At 41.8% G+C, this 19,611-nt stretch overlaps 1 protein-coding gene across 1 annotated transcript in view; it reads right to left on the bottom strand.

Moving 5' to 3' along the window:
* Positions 1–19,611, bottom strand: part of COL4A4 (collagen, type IV, alpha 4) — a 175,917-nt gene that overhangs the window by 69,052 nt on the left and 87,254 nt on the right. Inside the window, exons 19-24 of the mRNA XM_006861931.1 lie at positions 13,183–13,347; positions 12,179–12,268; positions 9,800–9,963; positions 8,562–8,634; positions 6,825–6,931; positions 976–1,159 (exon numbers count right to left, since the gene is read on the bottom strand). Of these exons, the coding sequence (XP_006861993.1) occupies positions 976–1,159; positions 6,825–6,931; positions 8,562–8,634; positions 9,800–9,963; positions 12,179–12,268; positions 13,183–13,347 (783 nt within the window). The remainder of the gene's footprint in view (positions 1–975; positions 1,160–6,824; positions 6,932–8,561; positions 8,635–9,799; positions 9,964–12,178; positions 12,269–13,182; positions 13,348–19,611) is intronic.

Below are 19,611 nucleotides of genomic sequence, written 5' to 3' on the forward strand. Positions count from 1 at the left end.
TCCGACTCGATGGCACCTAACAACAACAACAACAACATGCTAAAACATTGTGAAAAATGTAACCAATGTCACTGAGCAAGTTGTGTAGAAATTGCTGAAGTGGACCCTAATTTTCAAGGTAAATTTTACTGAAAAAAATAAAATAATAAAATATCCTGCAAGTCATTTTATTGTTTAAAATTCACATAAACATCAAATATGTTCAAAATCTCTTCTCCCCAAAATGCTTAGATACTTTCCAGGATAATGTTGTAAATTTAAATGAAACACTTTTGCAATTTTTATCAAAATTTTTTAATATTCTTTTTAAAATGAAAATATATTACATTATCTTAAAGGTGTCCTGGTATAGCGCTGTGGTTTAATGCGCCAGATTGCTAAACCATTTGAACTGCAAGGTTGGCGGTTCAAGCTCACCTGCTGCTCCTTGGAAACTCTATACAGGGTTGCGATGGGTCGGAATTGACTTGATGACACTTAACAAGAACATCTTAAAGAATAAATTTTGACGATTGTGTGTGTGTGCATAATGGTAGGATAATGGTTACGAGACAGGCTGCAGTTCAAAACTACCAACTGTTCCATGGGAGAAAGAAAGGCTTTCTGCTCCCAGTCTTGGAAACCCCATACCAGGTTGTTATGAGTCAGAACCGACTCCATGACACATAACCACCAACCAACCATACAGATATAAGTAACTTTAACACAGTTAGATTATGTAAAGTGATACCTAGAAATGAAGGTAAAGCAATTTTGGTGTGCTTGCACATCACAACAACAACAACAACACAGAAATAAACCCGACAAAGACAGAGGATCATTTTAGTGTAAATATCGATGATACTACAATGCTTGCACTTGTTGATGGAATTCTATTCAGCTGTTTTGCCATCAGTACATAACTGCCTGGAAGAGCGGCTCACTTTAGTTTCCACAATTTCACTTGCGTTTCTGTACCACAAACATTCACATTACCTCTTGGACCCTTCAGACCATCAGGGCCTCGAACACCGGGGTGGCCAGGATCTCCTGGACTCCCTCTCTCTCCTGGTGAACCCGGATAGCCCAGACCTGGAGGTCCCTCAGGCCCTTCTCTGCCCGGAAGCCCAGAAAGCCCAGGAAGCCCTTTACCACCTGGGATTGCATCTTCATGACCTCCCTGCAAATGTTTAAAGCATGAGTCAATTGTCAGCCTTTAAAAGTCCATGAGTTCAAAGCTTCATGCAGATTATAGCAACACATAAAAAAAAAAAAAAAAAAAAAAAAACCAATTTCAAGAGAATTCAGCAGTAAAACTAGTTGCCCAGAGTCCATTCCAACCCATGTGGTCCCATGCATATCAAAATAACAATAAATTCCAGAATGGCGAAATTTTCAGACATAGATCGCTAGGCCTTTCTTCTCAAGTGTCTCTGAATACAAAAACCCAAACCCACTGCCATTGAGTCAATTTCAACTCACAGCGACTCTATAGGACGGAGTGGAACTGCTCCATAGGGAGTTTGAGGCTGTACATCTTAATCATCTTTCTTCTAAGGAGCAGCCGGTGAGTTTGAAAACTGACCTTTGGGTTAGCAACCAATCCTTAGCCCAATGCACCACCAGGGCATCCGGTGGTACCTCTGTGTGTACTCAGACATCCAAGCTTTCAGTTAGCAGCTGTGCATATTAACCATTTGTATTGCCCAAAACTCTACTACATCCATTGTTGCTAAGTGCTGTCCAGCCAGTTATGACTCATAGCAACCCAGTCGAGGGTTCCCAAGAAGTAACTTGTGGGTTTGAACCACCAACCTTAAGGTTAGTAATCCAGTGCCGATCCGACAGCGCCACACCAGGACTCCAATGATGGTCGCTGACCCTAGACTTTACCACCCAATCAGTTTTGACTCATAGCGACCCTGTACAGGATTTCCGAGGCTGTCAGTCTTTACGGGAATAGAAAGCCCTTTCTTTCTCTCACGGAGCAACTGGTAGATTCAAACTACTAACCTTGGGATTAGCAGTCCAGCTCGTAATTCACTAGGCTACCAGGATTCCTCATCATAAGGGTCAGTTGTTGCTGTTAGGTGTTTCTGAGTTAGTTCCAACTCATAGCCATTGTAGACACAACAGAAAAAGTCCTCTGTGGCCCTGTGCCATCCTCACAATGATTGTTACACTTGAGTGCCCTGCTGCTGCCACTGTGCCCGTTCATCTCATTGGGGGTCTTCCTCTTTTTCTCTGACCCTAGACTTGACCTATCATGATGTTCTTCTCCAGGGACTGGTCCCTCCTGATAATATGTCTAAAGCAAGAGACATGAAATCTCACCATCCTGGTTCTTAAGAGCATTCTGGAAGTACTTCTAGCATATAGTTCTAGCAGTTGATGGTAGTTTTAATTGCCTTCTCCCAACAACATAACTCAAATGGGTAGGAAACAATGTTTCTCAGTTAGTTTTAAATCTTTTTCTAAAGTTGTCCTAGAGAAAACTCTTCTTCACAGTTTAATATTTCTGATACAAGTTTTTGAACAGTGTACTTAGGCGCCATTGAGTTGGTTCCGACCCATCACGACCCTACAACAGAATGAAATACCACCCGGTTCTGCACCATCCTCACAATTGCTGCGATGCTTGAGCCCATTGTTGCTGCCACTGTGTCAATCCATCTCATTGGGGGTCTCCCTCTTTTTTGCTGACCCTACACTTTACCACGCATGATGTCCTTCTCCAGGGACTGGTCCTTCCTCATAATATGTCCAGAGCATTGGAGATGAAGTCTTGACATGCTGGCTTCTAAGGAGCATTCTGGTTGCAGTTCAACACAGATTTGTTTGTTCTCCAGGCAGTCCATGGTACTTTTAAGATTCTTCTCCAACACCATAACCCAAATGCATTGATTCTTCCATGTTCTTCCTTAGTCATTGGCCAACTTTCACATGTATATGAGGCTACTGAAAATACCAGGGCTTGGATCAGGCACACGTTAGTCCTCAAACTGATACCTTTGCTCTTCAACACTTTTAAAGAAGTCTTGTGCAGTAGATATGCCTAGTGCAAGATGTCCTTTGATTTCTTAACTGTTGTTACTTCCATGAATGTTGATGGTGGATCCAGGCACAATGAAGTCTTTCATAATTTCAATCTTTTCTCCATTTATCATGATGTTCTTAATTGGTCCAGTGGTGAGGATTTTTGTTTTCTTTTCATTGAGGTGCAACTCATACCGAAGGCTGTGGTCTTTGCTCTTCATCAGTTAAGTGTTTTAAGTACTCTTCGCTTTCAGCAAGTAAAGTTGTATCATCTGCATGTTGCACATTATTAATGAGTCTTCCTCCAATCCTGATGACATGTTCTCCTTCATAGAACCCAGTTTCTCATATTACCTGTTCAGCATACAGACTGAATAAGTATGGTGAAAGAATACAACCCAGGCACACACCTTTCCTGATTTTAAGCCATTCAGTGTCCCCTTGTTCTATTTAAACTACTGTCTCTTGGTCTATGTATAAGTTCCTCATGAGCACATTTAAGTGTTCCAGAATACTCATTCTCTGTAATGGTGTCCATAGCTTGTCATGATCCACACAGTTAAAATCCTTTGCATAGACAAGTAGCAGATGCAACTTAAGATGTAATTTCATCAATAGCAGACATAATTTCAGAGTGATTAACTTAGATCTTTCTCATTTTACACACACCTACCTCACTGCTGATGCTGCTTACAGCAACCTTATGAGACAGAGTTGTTGTTGTTGTTGTCAGGTGCCATCGAGTCGGAACCCACTCATAGCAACCCCACGCACAGCAGAACAAAACAATGTCCGATCCTGGGTCAACCTCACTACCGCTGCCACACTTGAGTCCATCAATGATGCCACCTGGCCAATCCATCTCGTTAGGGGTCTTCCTCTTTTTCTCTGACCCTCCACCTTACCCAGCATGACATCCTTCTCCAGCGACTGTTTCCTCCAGACAGAGTAGAACTGCTCATTCTTTCAGGGTAGCAAGGAATGTTCTAAGAGAATTTCACTGTGAAATTTCACCACATCCACCCTCCAGACTTTGCTTTTCCTTCTCCAGACTTTTTTGTTCCCCAAACTCAAAGAACATTGAAAAGGAACTCAATTTAAGTCCTGTGAGGATGCCTCAAATCCAGTTTTGACTTAGTATAAATCCAAGAGTGCAGATTCCTCAGGGCAGGATTAGAGAGCTGGAAACACTGTCTACAGAAATGTACAGACCTAGAGGGAGAATGTGTGGACAAACAACAGCTCCACATCTTGACACTTTTGTTAATAAAGATTTTTATGGGGACCTGGAGTGGTACTGTAGGATAAGCACCAGACTGCTAACTACAAGGCAGTTCAAACTCACCAGGTACTTGTCAGAAACCCTATACAGGGTTGCTATGAGTTGAAAATGACAGCATTTAACAACAATGGTTTCTATGACATATCCTCAATGCCATGGGCTGTCAAAAGAACAAACAGATCTGTGTTGGTTGAAGTGCAGCCAGAGTGCTCCTTGGAGGCCAGGATGGCCAAACTTCATCTCTCATATGTCGGACATATTGTCAGGAGGAACCAGTCGCTGGCGAAGGATATCATATTTGGTAAGGTATAGGGTCAAAGAAAAAGAGGAAGACCCCCAGGGAGATGGAATGGAAAAGTGGCAGCATCAGTGGGCTCAAGCGTGGCCACAATTGTGAGGTTGTCCCAGAATCAGGCAGTATTTCATTCTGTTGTGTATACGGTCACGATGAGTCGGTACTGACTCGATGGCACCTGACAACAACAGCACAGTTTCTGAAATGAAAACAAACAATGAGTGAAACAAAGATGGTCTCATCTAAAGTAGAAATCACTCACATACTGGTCATGGGTCAAAAGACCAGAGGGGTTTGTAGGGCATGGGGCAGGGGAAGGACATCAATGAGCCATGTCTCTCTGCCACGCCGAGAGAGAAGACACAATGAGTGAAAGCAGATTGCCACCGGAGCTGTTCTGTGGAGACACCACTGACGTCATCTAAGCGTGAAGTCCAAGATTCTCTTATTCACGTATATTTTGCCTGAAGCCAAAGATTCTCTTATTCACGTATATTTTGCTCTAAAATCAGAGCATGGTCCATCCCTATTACAACACCCAGTGGTCTTCCACTCACAAGGCAGGCAGTATAAGTTGGGGCCTTTATAATCCCGGAGACCAGGGCTTCACTTCCTGCTTAGACTGTAAAGATGGTTGACCCTGAGCACCACACTGGAAGCCTCCTTTCCTTACCATGAACTGGAAAGAGAATTGCTCTAGTGGTTACTGCTACACGTGAAAATGAAGGAGCCATTGGCCAAAGAGCCAGGGCTGGTGGCTGGAACTTTGATTATTCCTTAAGGCATCTCCTGCCACCTCTCCCTCAGCTGTTCACACCGCTTTGTGCGCTGCATCCACGTCAGTTACGGAGGGGGACTGATAAGAATGTCCCAGCCGTCCGTCTTTGTTTCAAAGAAAGTGATGTGCCATTTGTTAACATACAAGAAAAATATTGAAAATATATTGAAAAGAGCAATTTGAAATTATTTTTGGCTTATGTTGCAGTATTTATTTTCTTGTATTAGAAAAGATTCCTTTGTAGAGAAAAAAAAATGTATCTTTCATTAATGCAATGACCTATTTCTCCTTTTTGTACATTGTCCATGTTGGCAACCCTTTAACAAGCAATAGAATGTGTGGCCACCGTGGTGCAGCGGATGCCCGCTGTGCCCTGCATGATTCTGGGTTGCTGCTGCTGCATAGCTCCTAGCCCCATCCTGTCCTGCTCACTCCATGGGGGCTTCCTGACCCCAGCCCCTGTCAGGGCCTGTGTCTTAAAGAGCCCTTTGTGCTTCTCGTGTGTTGCCAAACACAATTAATAAAGCAATGTTTTCGGGGGTGGGGTGAGAACTGAAGGAGCAGGTAGCACAGTGGGCTGCTGAGTGTTGGGTTGCTAACCTTAAGCTTGGCAGTTCAAATCCACCACTTGCTCCATGGGCGGGAGAAAGATGAGACAGTCTGCTTGTGTAAGGATTTACAGTCTCAGACACCCTAGGAGCAGTTCTACTCAGAGGGTCCCTAGGAGTGAGAATCCAGGGCAGTGGGCATACTTAAAAACAGTGGTGCAAACGGCTCATGTGTGGCTGCTATGTGAAGGGCTGAAGGCTTGATTCACCCAGAGGCACCTCACATGCTGACTTACACATAAAAACATCTAGTCCAGTTTCTGTATGTAACCTGGAAAGCGCTCAAAGGAGCCTCACATATCCAAGATATTGTCAATTCCCAAACATCAGATCATGCCCCGTATTCTTTTCTTGTTCCCTTCCTTATCTACACAGTTGCCACTCAAACCTGGATTGAAAACTTGGAAATCGCATATATCAATGGCATTTTCCATTAGCAAGCACATCAGTTCACTGGGGTTGCAAAACTAGTTCACCCTTTCCTTGTTACTTCCCCTCGTGGGCTTCTTCACCAGGGCCCAGAATGGAAAAGAATCCTCAGGACCTGCGTCCTGCACTTTACAGAGCCCATTAGATAGGACCAGACGTGAGTGGACGTTTTGCAGAAACAGTGGTCCCAGAAGGAAAGAAGCAAGAGAGTGACACAAAGACTGGGACAGGAGATGAAACCAGCACTCAGGGTTCAGACCATACCTTTCGTCCCCATCATCTGTCTGTACTGCAGAACTGAAAGGTGACGCTCCAATTTACAGCATGTTGACACCATACTGAGGAACTCCTTGGTAAATGAAGAACTGATTGTGTAACCATAAAAGAAAGATAAAGTCTACAGCGAAGAATACATACGGGAGGTCCTGGGTCTCCTCTTCTTCCAGCATGTCCATCCTGACCGTCCTGTCCCTGCTGCCCTGGGAATCCTGGGGACCCAAGAGGACCTCTCTCTCCTTTGTGCCCTGGGAACAGAAGTTAAGAGAGATGCAAGCCCTTGTCAGGAAGGGGTGAGACAGAAAGGACTAAAGAAAAAGCAAGAATGTTGACTTTGTGCATGCTTAAAGAGTTTTCTCTGAGTGTTTCAGCTGCTCAAACTCACGCAAAGATAACCATGCAAAAGTCAAAAGGAAGGCCGACAATTGCCAAATCCAATGAGTTACTTTATTTGAGAAGTGTTCCTTTCCCCATGTCAGCACGAAGTTGCCCCTTCCTGCCTTTTGCCAAACATGGTATTCCATTCCCTGGCCATAATGAAGGATGGTTCTCAGTTGGGCACATGGTCTGAGCAAATGTAATTCTGATCTTTGTTTCTAATTGCAACTAACAATGCATTGCTTTCTAAGAATTTGGGGCTGCCTGGGGTCATGTACCCCACTGCCTAGAGAAAGTCAGTCCATGGGAAGAATGCAGATGGCATAATGAAAGATGAAAGACACAGGGAAAGCCTATTTTCTGAAAATGCAGTTTTGTCATGTTTTCTGAGGCCATTTGAGGAATGGATCTCTTTGATCCATTCCAGTGTCAACCTTATATCTAATCTTTCCAAGGTCAGTTGCTTTCACTTTTTCCCTTTAACACCTGTCAATTGAATTTCTGTCACTTACAACCAAACCACTCCTGACTAACACCGGATAGTGGAATGCAGCGAATAAGCACTAGGCAAGTTCAAGGAGGCCTTGTTTCAAATCCAACTTCGTGACAATGAGTCTGGGTGCAAGACTACAGGAGCTTTGATGTTTTCAAACATGAAACAGGGAATCTGGGGCTCACCATTCATAAGGCCCTATGAGAAGCCACGGTCAGTAAACACAAGATCAGTAGTTTAAACCCACCAGCTGCTCTGCGGGAGAAAGTTGAGACACTCTGCTACCAAAAGATTTATGGCCTCAGAAACCCTATACAGGGTTGTTATGAGTCAGAATCAACTTGACAGCAGTGGGTTTGGGTTTGGGATTTATACATAAGACCCTATGAAGGGCAGGGATTATTATTTTTTTTTTTTTTAAAAAAGCAACCTCAATCATCCTAGGTCTTGTGATTGAATTGATCTGTGGTCACCAGGGAAAGGAATACAGACATCATTCTATTGCGCTTTGCAGCTACTGCAGGTTTTTGCAAATGGAAACATTATGGCAATTCTTTATCAAGCAAGTCTATCAGCTCCATTTACCCAACAGCCTGTGCGCTGAGCCACACTTCGGGAATTTTTACAATATTTTAAAACTCTCATAATGCTATTGCACACTTAATGTTGGTGGTGGTGGTGTTAAGTGCCATTGAGTTGGTTCCAACTCATAGCGACACTGTATAGGGTTTCCGAGGAGCGGCCAGTGAGTTTGAACTACTGACTTTGCAGTTCAAGCCAGCCTTGCAGTCCAGCACTTATCCTACAGCGCCATACCAGTACTGCCTACGTGTTCTGTGTATCGGGAAATAAAATAAAAGAATCATGGGACTCACTTTATTGTGATACTCACTTTATTGTGGTGGTCTGGAACCAAAGACACCATATCTCTGGGTACACATGAAGAAGAGAATGGTTCATGCATCATTCATAAAGAAGCAGGGAGCTAAGTGATAAATGACGCTCACCTTTTACTCTTGAAACAACCATGTCGCCCTTGTCCCCTCTTGTTCCAGGTGGGCCTGAGGCACCAGGTTTCCCCTTGGTGAAAAATAAGAACAAATTAGCTTAGTTTTCATGGGTCTAAAGGGATTCACACATCTGTCTATCTGACTTCCTTCTTCCTCCCTCCTATCTCACTTGCATTCTTGGTCTCTCCCTTCTTTTTGCCTTCTGTGATCCTATCTTGGTGTAAAGTCCTCCCTTCCAAAATTGAGGCTTTTGGACATCACGTGAAAACGTGAAATTTGAATATGGTCTGTACCTGAGTTAATAGAAATTGCCAAATCCTGTCTCCTGGATTTGGCAATGTACTGAAATACTGTGGTTAGGTAAGATATTATCTCTGAGGGATGTTGGGGTGTGGCAATGTACTGTGGTTAGGTAAAATATTATCTTTAAGGGACGTTGTGGAAAACATACATGGGGGCTTTCTATAGGATGTGTGCAACTTCTTGTGAGTCTTAAACTGTCTCAAAATAAAAAACTAACTAAAAAAAAAAAAAAAAGTATCTTGGGCTTTCTATGGTAGAATTAGGAGGAGAAGGATGGGAGGTTGGTAGTAACAGGAGTAGCCACTAGTGTTTAAGCTAGAGGCTAAGAAAACAGAGATGATCAAGACCTGGGAAGAACTCCAACATTGACGGAAACTGACGAGAAAGGAAGAAAAGCAAGGATGTTGTCAGTACATTTCCTCTGTGTATCAAAGGAACAACTTATTTAGACTGATAGGCTCCTCATCTTATGACCTCGGCATGGCTGAGGCTAGACTATTGGGTCATGGTTTTGTAAGTGTTACATGTGATTGACTATCAAGCCATGCCAAACATCTGGAAACATACTGTCCGTAGATTAGAGTAAGTGAATATTGTATCTAAAACAAGGGGACTTCAAAACAAATTCTATTATCATTTAATTCCATTTTTTCCATGAACTTTGTGAATTCCCCTTTCCCAATGGGATTATAGAATGGAAGCACCACATAGGCAAAGCGTAAGCTCTGGTCCCTATTGTATTCTCAGTACCAGGAACTGTCACTGGAACATGGTAGGGGCTCAGTATTAGTGGAATAAAGGAGTGAAGGATGGATGGATGTTTAGTCGTTACTAAATGCATAGGTTCAGAACAGATCACATGCCAGGCACATTACAACTCGGTGTCAGCTGTCTCTGAGAACTAGCAATGTAGTACTGTAAGAGTTACTCACTAGCAGTCCTGGAGATCCTTCCATACCCGGAAGACCTGGGTCACCTTTTTCTCCAAGCCATCCAGGGAGGCCCAAGTCTCCCTTACTACCCTGCTGCCCTGGAAATCCTGGAGGGCCAGGGGGTCCCATGGGGCCAGGCTCACAGGCACAAAGCCCCTCGTTTCCTAGACAGAAGAGAAAATGCAGTTTTGTCATGTTTTCTGAATAAAATGCACAATAAGGTTCACTATACATCACCTGGTGTAGCGCTGTGGGTTAATGCGCCAGACCGCAAAGCCGTGTGAACTGCAAGGTTGGTAGTTCAAGCTCACCAGCTGCTCCTCGGAAACCCTATACAGGGTTGCTATGGGTCGGAACTGACTCAACAGCACTTAACAACATACATAACCTGGTATGGCACTGCAGGATAAACACTGGACCACAAGGTCAGTTTGAACAGCAAGACTGGTAGTTCAAACTCTCCAGCCACTCCTCAGAAACCCTATACAGGGTCACAATGAGTAGGAACCCACTTGACAGCACGTAACATCAACAATAATACATAACCACTGTCTGGGGGAGGCGGTACTGGTGTGATGTGAACAATTCTTATTAGACAACTGATAACGTATGATGTGGTGTTGTGATGTAGCCTGGGGGTATGGTTGGATCCATGAGGGTGGGTGTAGACAAAGTGTTTTGTTTAATAAACTCATTCTGTGATAAATTCTAGGATGAACATGAATATGGAATTCTGATGAAGAAACTTGAAAATCGCTTAGTTTTACAAATTTTAATGTTTCTTGTTTAGTTTCTATTGTGAAGGAATAAAAAAAAGTGAGTTTAAAATAAATGAGGTTAGAACTTAAACTCTGAACAATTAAAGAAACAAAACTGCATGTGGACAAGGATTATTCATTGCACACTACAGTCCAAGTGATAATTCACCACAAGACACTGATCATTAGGACTTCTCATCTAAAATAAATAAACAAACAAAAAATGGTCTTTCTGGATAGCACTGGTATTCTCATATGCCTGGGAGATGCCGTGGTTACGTGTTTAGCTGCTAAGTGAAAAGCCAGCAGTTCAAATCTACCAGCAGCTCTGCTGGGAAAGATCTGACTGTCTGGTTCAGTAAAGATTCAGACAAACAATCTCACTTCTGTTTAGTCAGTACCAACTCACAGAAGCCTGATAACAGAATAAAGCTGCTTCCTGAAGTTTCTGAGACTGTCAGTTTCCATAAAGCAGATGACCTCATCTACAGCAGTTGAAAGTAGTAAAGATGACAGTCTGGGAAACCTTGTGATGCAGTTGTACTCTGCCTTGTAGGGTTGCTGTAAGACAGAATTGTCTAAGGCACACATCAACAACAGTGATGGTGGTGGTTATGGGCCATGGAGTCGGTTCCGACTCATAGAGACCCTGTACAGGATTTCCGAGGCTGTAAATCTTTACGGGAGCAGAAAACATCATCTTTCTCCCACGGAATTGTTCGCTGGTAGTTTCGAACTGCTGACCTTGTGGTTCGCAGTCTGATTTGTAACCACTACGCTACCAGAACTCCTTACCAACAACAGTACACCCACATAACTAGGTGGGCTATTGTTGTTATGTGCAGCTGAGTCCGTTCTGACCCATGGTGACCCTGTACTGGGTTTCTGAGGTTACCAATCTTTACCGGAGCAGAAAGTCTCATCTTTCTTCCACAGAACAACTGGTGAGTTCAAACCTCTGACCTTGTAGTTTGCAGTCCTGTGCTTATCCAACCGAGCCACCTGCTCTCACTAGGTGGACTAGGTGAGTAAAAAAAAAAATCAGATGTGAAACCTAACCTAAACCATGGACTTTAGCAAATAAAAATGTATCAGTATTGCATCATCAATTGTAACAAACACACCACAGGAATGTAAGATGTCAATCATGGGAAAGACTGTGGGCAGCAGGGAGAGGGACATTATGGGAGCTTTCTAGTTTCTGTATAATTTTTCTGTAAACCTGAAGGTGTTCTAAAAAATAAAGTCTATTTAAATGAAAAAAAAAAAAAAAAAGATGCCACACAATTTAGGGTGGAAAAATAAAAGATTGTAAGCATCTGATGAGTCTGGGAAATTGGGGTGCTCACAGCGAGAGACAGAGGTAAATTAGTAATACTCTCCTGTCTGTACTGCTCTCGAGGAATCAAGAGGACTTGATGATGAAAGTCACTATTTCGAGGCAAATTCCATGGTATGTGAGTGTCTCTTTTATGAACTAAGATCCTCGTAAGAGGATTAGAGTTTTCTGGTGAGATTTAATCACATCATAAGCACATAATGAGTAACAAATCTGAAGGAAACGCCACATTGCCCCTTTCTGATGTGCGTACACTCCTCTAAGTGTTAGTGCCATACTTGCCTTTGTCTCCTTTTGAGCCTCTTCTTCCTGGGGGACCTAGTCTGCCTTTCATTCCTTGTGGTCCAGGGTGGCCGGCAATGCAGTGTACAACTACGGTGGGTAAGAGGTGGACACAGAAAATCACATGCTTTCTTAGGAATGTCTTCTAACGGTCAGTAGCATTCACATTCTCTTTCCTAAGTTCCCCTTCTTTCTTCCATTCCCTTCCTATGATTCTTTTACTCTGATATAAAATCATACACATGAATAGACCATATACTTGTCATTTCACACATCTGCTACCATAACCATTTATAAAGCCATTCCTAAACTCAGTCTCATTTACTGTTTGGCAAAACAAGGTAATGAAGCACAAAACAAATAAACCAAACGAATAAACAAAAAGCTAAGAGTCAAGGTATGGCAAATGCAGCTTCCAACCCCTTTAATTATCAATCATTTTCTAATGAAGAAAGCATAAAACAGAACATCTCAAAGCTAAATTTCAGACACATCTGAGATAGCAGACAAATCACAAACAGTAAATTTGACTGTCTCCCAAAACACTCATGAAAAAGAAAAGAAGGTAAAAGAATGTCATAAAGAGACACAAGCCCACAGGACAACAGAACAGCCTCAGTAACATCTTAGAAGGACTCAGGAAACGGAATCTTCAGCTGGCTGTGGGAAAGCAACTATTTCCATACACGAAGTTGGCTCTTTGGATATTTGCCTCTATTTTGCTATTCAACAGCACACATTTTCCTTTATCTTTGGACTTCCTACTATAGCAGATGACTTTTTATCCTTCAGACTTCAACTCCAAACCAAGTAATTTCACATACTGTAATTGACAAACTAGTCCAGCCTCAGTTTACTTATTTGAAAAAGAAATTTAATAATAATACTTAACTCCCGAAATATTATACAGCCTTTGAAATGATGGAAGTCTGATTTTCTGAATGACACACAGCAACATCAACTATGACTTAAACACTAAAGAGTAAGAGAGAGGGTCACTCTACCATCTGATCCTGGGGGACCTTGTAGCCCTGGGGCTCCAGGCAAGCCAGGGGGTCCTGGGTGCCCTGGTTTTCCGGGAGCAATGTCAGCTCTCCCAGGAACTCCGGCTGCCCCTGGAAGTCCTGGGTGGCCAGGAAACCCTTGGGCACCAGGGGGTCCGATTATACCTTCAAGAGAAATCAATAATGAAAATAATTCATACTATCAGAGTAAGCTTTCTGAAAAAGAAAGTTCTTAAGAAGGCCATGGAACTTCTTAAAGAAAAAAAAAAAAGTAGTTAAAAGTCCACTGAATATACTATCACGGCCATCAAAATGTCCTGCTTCATTTTAAATCATCACAGCAGTGGCCAGACAGGTTTGGGAAATCAGATTTTCTTACCTTTTGTCCATTCTTTGAGGCTACTGGAAAGAAAACACAGTCAAACAGACTTCAGAGATACTGCAGGTTTGGTTCCAGACCACCATGATCAAACAAATATCACAATAAAGGGAGCCATACACATTTTTTAGTTTCCTCGTGCATATGGAAGCTATACGCACACGATATTGTAGTCTATGAAGTGTACAACAGCATTATTAAAAAGTCTGAAATCTTGTTAGAATGACCAAAATGTGACATGGAGACAGTCAGGGTATGCTATTGGAAAAATGGTGCCGGTAGACTTGCTCGGTGCAGGGTTGAAACAAAATTCAATTTGTAAAAAAAGAAAAAAAAAACAACCATAAAATCTGTGAAGTACAATAAAATAAAGCATGTCTGTATTATTTAATTGGCATGAAATGTTTTCAACTTTTCTGCCTTGGTAACTTGGCAAAAAGAATCTGAATAAACATATTAACACATTTAAGGACCAAAAATATAGGTACATAGTGGTCTATATAGAAAATAAAATCCTACTCTTTTGATGTTGCTGTTGCTGTTAGTGTCATTGAGTCGATTCTGCCCCATGGCGACCCTGTATAGGGTTTCCAAGAAGCAACTGGTGAGCTTGAACCACTGACCTTGCAGTTCAAAAGACTTTGCAGTCTGGTGCATTAACCCACAGCACCACACCAGGACTCTACTCTTTTCATAGTAGCCTCAAAACAATTTCACCATATATGAGGAGATTTCAAAACGTTCATGGAAGAATGAAATTAAAATATAATAGAGTTTTCCCATGAACTTTTTGAAGTGCTCCCCAAAAGCACTGAACCCCAAGGTTGATGGTTTGTACTCACTCCTCAAAAACCCTCACTATGAGTTGGAACCAACACAAAGGCACTTAATAACAACAACAGCAACATACACTATACTATGGGGTCTCTACTAAGTGGCAAAAATGAGATTTAATTCCAAGTGTCCTGATTCCAAAACCTTGTTAATCCTGTGGTAAACACTGTCAATAATTATAAAATAAAAATATGCAGGCTAAGGGCTATAGACATTGGTGTACTTAAAACAAAAAAGAAACGTAGGCTTGTAGATTTGGACGCCATCTTGTTTCACGCTTGCCATCAGAGATAGAAGTATCATCTGCTGTCTGTTGCCTTGCCCCTCCACCAGGATGAATGCTCACCCATTTCCCAACAGGGAGAGAGGGCCACAGTGCCTAGTCCACTGCAGCCTTGACCATCCATTAGTAGGATATGAAATCAACTGAATAAGTAGTGACCTTTATTAGGTTCTCTTCTCAGAAAGAAAGAGTGAAACAGAAAACAAAGCACATCACATGCCCAAAAGTTTTGTTTTCTATGAAAAGTTTGTTTCAATCATGTGTGTATGTGGATAGATATATATGTGTGTGTGTCATGTGTGTATATTTGGTTACATATATACATGTGTGCATAATGTAATACAAATGTTGTTAGGGGCCATCAAGTCAGTTCCAACTCATAGAGATCTCATGCACAACAAAAAGGCACAATGTCTGGTCATTGTAAAATCTAGTAAAGGCCATGTTGTAGGCATGATTTGAGAGCCACTGGGTTAATTCATTAAAATATGGGTTGTGGAACTAAAAGGCTTCTCGTTATCTTTAAAGAGCGCTGGTGGTACAATAGTTAGCACTCAATTGCTACTTGAAATGTCAGTGGTTTGCATCCACTAGCCATTCCATGGGGAAAAGACCTGGTGATTTGCTTCTGTAGAGATTGTTGTTGTTGTTAAGTGCTGTCAAGTCGGTTCTGACTCATAGCAATCCTGTATAGGGTTTCCAAGGACCTTGGAAACCACCGACCTTGCGGTTCAAACTGACCTTGCAGTCCAGCACATTAACCTGCAGTGCCACACCAGGGCACTGCAAAGATTATAAGCCTAGGAAACCACCTAGGAAACCACAGGGAGCAGTTATGCTTACTCCTATGTTCTTGTTGTTAAGTGCTGTCGAGTCAGTTTTGACTCAGTGACCCTGTATAGGGTTTCCAAGGAATGGCTGGTGAATTTGAAGCACTGACCCGTGGTTCAAACTGACTTTGCAGTCCAATGCTTTAGGGATGGTGTAAGTCAGAATTGATTCAATGACACACACCACCAACAACCATTATGCTTCAGTTAGAACCTGCTAGAGACATTTGTTTCTTATTTCACTGGGCTTGAGTTCAATCTGCTGGTGGCACTATTTTATTATTGTTGGGAACTGCAGTTGAGTCAATTCTGACTGGGTTTGAACTGCTGACCTTGTGGTTCGCAGTCCAATGCTAACCCTATAGTGCCATACCAAGAGTCCCTAGGTTATTATGCTGGTGGTGTTGAGTGCTATCAAGTCAGTTCCAACTCATAGCAACCCTGGATAGAGTTTCCAAGGAGTGGCTGGTAAATTTGAACGGTTAACCTTGAGATTCAAACCAACCTTGTGGTCCAGTGCTTCATCACACAGCGCCATACTAGGACTCCTTACGTAAGCCCAAATGGAGACAGCTGAAGACCAGAGTTTTGTGCTTCACCACCAATAGAGTAAGGAGTCTGCGTGATTGACATAGTCCTGGGCCAGTTAACCGTAAGCTTATTATCTACAGATGAACCACCCATACAAAGCTTGGCTACGTCTGCGTTACCAGAGCCTGCAAGGTTGCAGTGACATTCCTAGATTAATCAGGAACTCTGTATGAACAGTTGAATATCTCCAGAAGTAACAAGAGATACAGGCAGGATAAAGTTATATTTATCCAAGACTTTTCTCCTTGCAGGTTTAATCTATTCTCCTGGGACAAAAGAATTCAAATATCCTCTAACCTTCTCTTCTAATCTCACTAAGATTATCAACCAGCACAGCCCTTGACAGAGCTCAATGTACCTATGTCTACAATTCATCAGATATCATTAAATGTCGCTTGACCTATACTTGTTTTCTTTATTTAGGGCAGGGAAGGGGCTGTGCTGTTTTGTTTGTTTTTAACTAAATTTGAATTCAAGTGTTCTTTTTTAACTCATAGATTTTTATTTCTGCATTCCATGTTGTTGTTAAGTGCCGATGAGTCAGTTCCAACCCATACCAATTCTGTGTAGGGTTTCTGAGGAGCGGCTGGTGGGCTTGAACCACCAAACTTGTGAATCAAACTGACATTTCAGTCCAGTGCATTAACCCACAGCACCATACCAGGACTCCATGTAGGAGATTTAAGTTGGGCCTGATCCAAGCCATGGTATTTTCAATAACCTCATATGCATGCGAAAGCTGGACAGTGAATAAGGAAGACCGTAGAAGAATTGATGCCTTTGAGTTATTGTGTTGGTGGAGAATATTGAAAGTGCCATGGGTTGCCCATAGAACCAACAGATCTGTGTTGGAAGAAGTGCAGCCAGAGTGCTCCTTGGAGGCCAAGATGGCCAAACTTTGTCTCTCATACTTCGGACCTATTGTCAGGAGGGACCAGTTGCTGGAGAAGGATATCATGTTTGGTAAAGTGGAGGGTCAGAGAAAAAGAGGAAGATCACCAACGAGATGGGCTGGCCAAGTAGCAGCATCGATGGACTCAAGCGTGGCAACAGTAGTGAGGTTAACCTAGGATTGGACAGTGTTTTGCTCTGCTGTGCATAAGGTCGCTATGGGTCGGTACTGACTTGATGGTACCTAACAACAACAATGACAACATGGATAACATCAAGGACACACTAATTTATGCAGCAGTTCCAGATTTATCTGCATGTGATAATCTGTGAGAAGCCTGTTTACATGCACCGCCTTCAAAAACCCCCGAGATGTTGTGGTTGTCAGGTGTGGTCAAGTTGCTTCTGACCTACAACAGAATGAAACTCTGCCCTGTCCTACACCACACTCACAATTGTTGTATGTCAGCCCACTGTTTCTGCCACTTGCCAATTCATCTCATTGGGATCTCTCTCTTTTTTGCTGATCCTCCACTTTATACCAAGCATGATGTCCTTCTCCAGGGACTTGTCCCTCCTGATAACATGTCCCAAGTACATGAGGCGAAGTCTCATCCTCACTTCTAAGGAACATACTGGCTGTACTTCTTCCGATGCAGAATTGTTCTTTCTTCTGGCAGTCCATGAGCCATTCAATATTCTTCACCAACTCTATAATTCAGATGCATCAGTTCTCCTCATGAGCTCCTTGACTTGCAGGAACGCCCCAGAATTTTCTCCTTTCCAGGTCCAAAAGCTGCATGGTTTTTTGTGGGGGGAGGCTTGGGGTTTTCGTTTCATTGCTTTTGCTTGTTTATTCTTTCTCTTCTTTCTCCTTCGCTTTCCATTCTCTTGAGATTTACCTTTTCTATCTCGGCTTTTGTTTTGCCTTCTTTTCTTCTGTTTCGCATTTCCCCTCTTTTGGGGTTTCTGGTTTATTTTTCCTTTTTGACCTTTCTTTACTACTTCTTCTCTTTCTCTTTTCATCTTCCCTATCCCTGGTACTTCTAAGTATTCTTTTGAATAATTCCTTCCATTTATCTCCTCTTTTACTTTTCTCTTCTATAGCTCCATTTTCCTGTCCCACTATTCTTAAGTACTTTTAAAATTTCTTCCTTTTATTTTTTCTCTTATTTTTCTCATCTGTTGTTGCTGCTGCTGCCTGTTTTTATTTCTTATTCCTCTTTATTATCTTCTCTTTTCATCATGCTCCTTGTTTGTTTATTGTGTTTTGCTTTCTTGTGTGGGGGGGACTTTCTTGTGCCAAAGGAGACTGTAATGGTTCCCCTACAGCCCAGCCATAGCCATGCCTTCTGTAGTGCCACCTACTGGGCAAAAGCCAAGACCACTTTTATATCTCCTGATCAACAATACAGAGCAACCACCACCAGCCAAGCCCACCCTAAACTCAGCTGCAGGAATGGTAACTGAGAATGGTGTACAGGCTTCCATTCTCTAACTACACTCCCAGGAGACAGTTGGTGAGAGCCTAAGAACAAACCAACATACAATCATCAATTAAATACAAATACGAAAACCTCTCAGTGCTCCAGCGACAACAATTTTAGCTCACACAAAGAAACAAGAGAGAATGGCTCAAACAAATTACCAAGATAAAGATCTGGAAAACATTTCTGAGGAAGAAAAGGTATTGGAATTAATTGAAAAAGAATTCAAAAGAATGATACTTAGCTACCTTCAAAGGATTGACAGAAAGATCAAGGAAAGCAATGAGAACACAGAAAATACTTTAGAAGAATTCAGGAGAACACTACAAGAACAAACAGACAAAATAAATGCAAATTTTGAAACAATACAAAACATACAATTACAAATCCATAGGATTGATTCTAAGATTTCAAAAATGTACAATGCATTGAAAGGGCAAAGGAGGAGATTCCAAGTAACAGAAGTCTGAATCAATGAACTTGAAGACAGATCTCTCAATACTACAATGTTAGAAGAACAATCAGAAAAAAGAATGAAAAAATCTGAAGAAAGCCTAAGAATTATGTGGGACACTATGAAGAGGAACAACGTATGGACAATCTAAGTTCCAGAACAGAAAGAGACAATAAAAAAGTGTGGAAGAGTTGTTGGAAGAAAACTTCCCTAACATCACGAAAGACAAGAAGAGAAGCATACAAGGTTATCTTCTTGTACAAATTAATACACCTGCACATCAAAATAAGAAAAAGGAAAGTCAGAAAGATTTAGCAAACATTAACTCAAAGAAATGAAAATAAAATCCACAAACAAAATGAATTCAGTGCAGAAAATTATGTTGAAGAAATCAGCAACACCACACACACACAAACCACACAGCAAAATGACAGCAATGAATTCATACTTATCAATTATTACACTAAAAGTAAATGGATTAAATGCACCAGCCAAGAGACAGAAGAGAATGGAAAAGAAACTAGACTCTATCAATACGCAATCTGCAAGAGATACATAAAAAAGATGGGGACAGCCTAAGTGTCTATCAACAGAAGAATAAAAAAAAAAAAAAAAACTTTGGTTAGATACATACAATGGAATACTACACAATGCTGAAGAATAAAAATGCATCTACAAAA

This window comes from Chrysochloris asiatica, unplaced genomic scaffold, assembly GCF_000296735.1.
Source record: "Chrysochloris asiatica unplaced genomic scaffold, ChrAsi1.0 scaffold00044, whole genome shotgun sequence".
Classification (NCBI taxonomy): Eukaryota; Metazoa; Chordata; class Mammalia; order Afrosoricida; family Chrysochloridae; genus Chrysochloris; species Chrysochloris asiatica.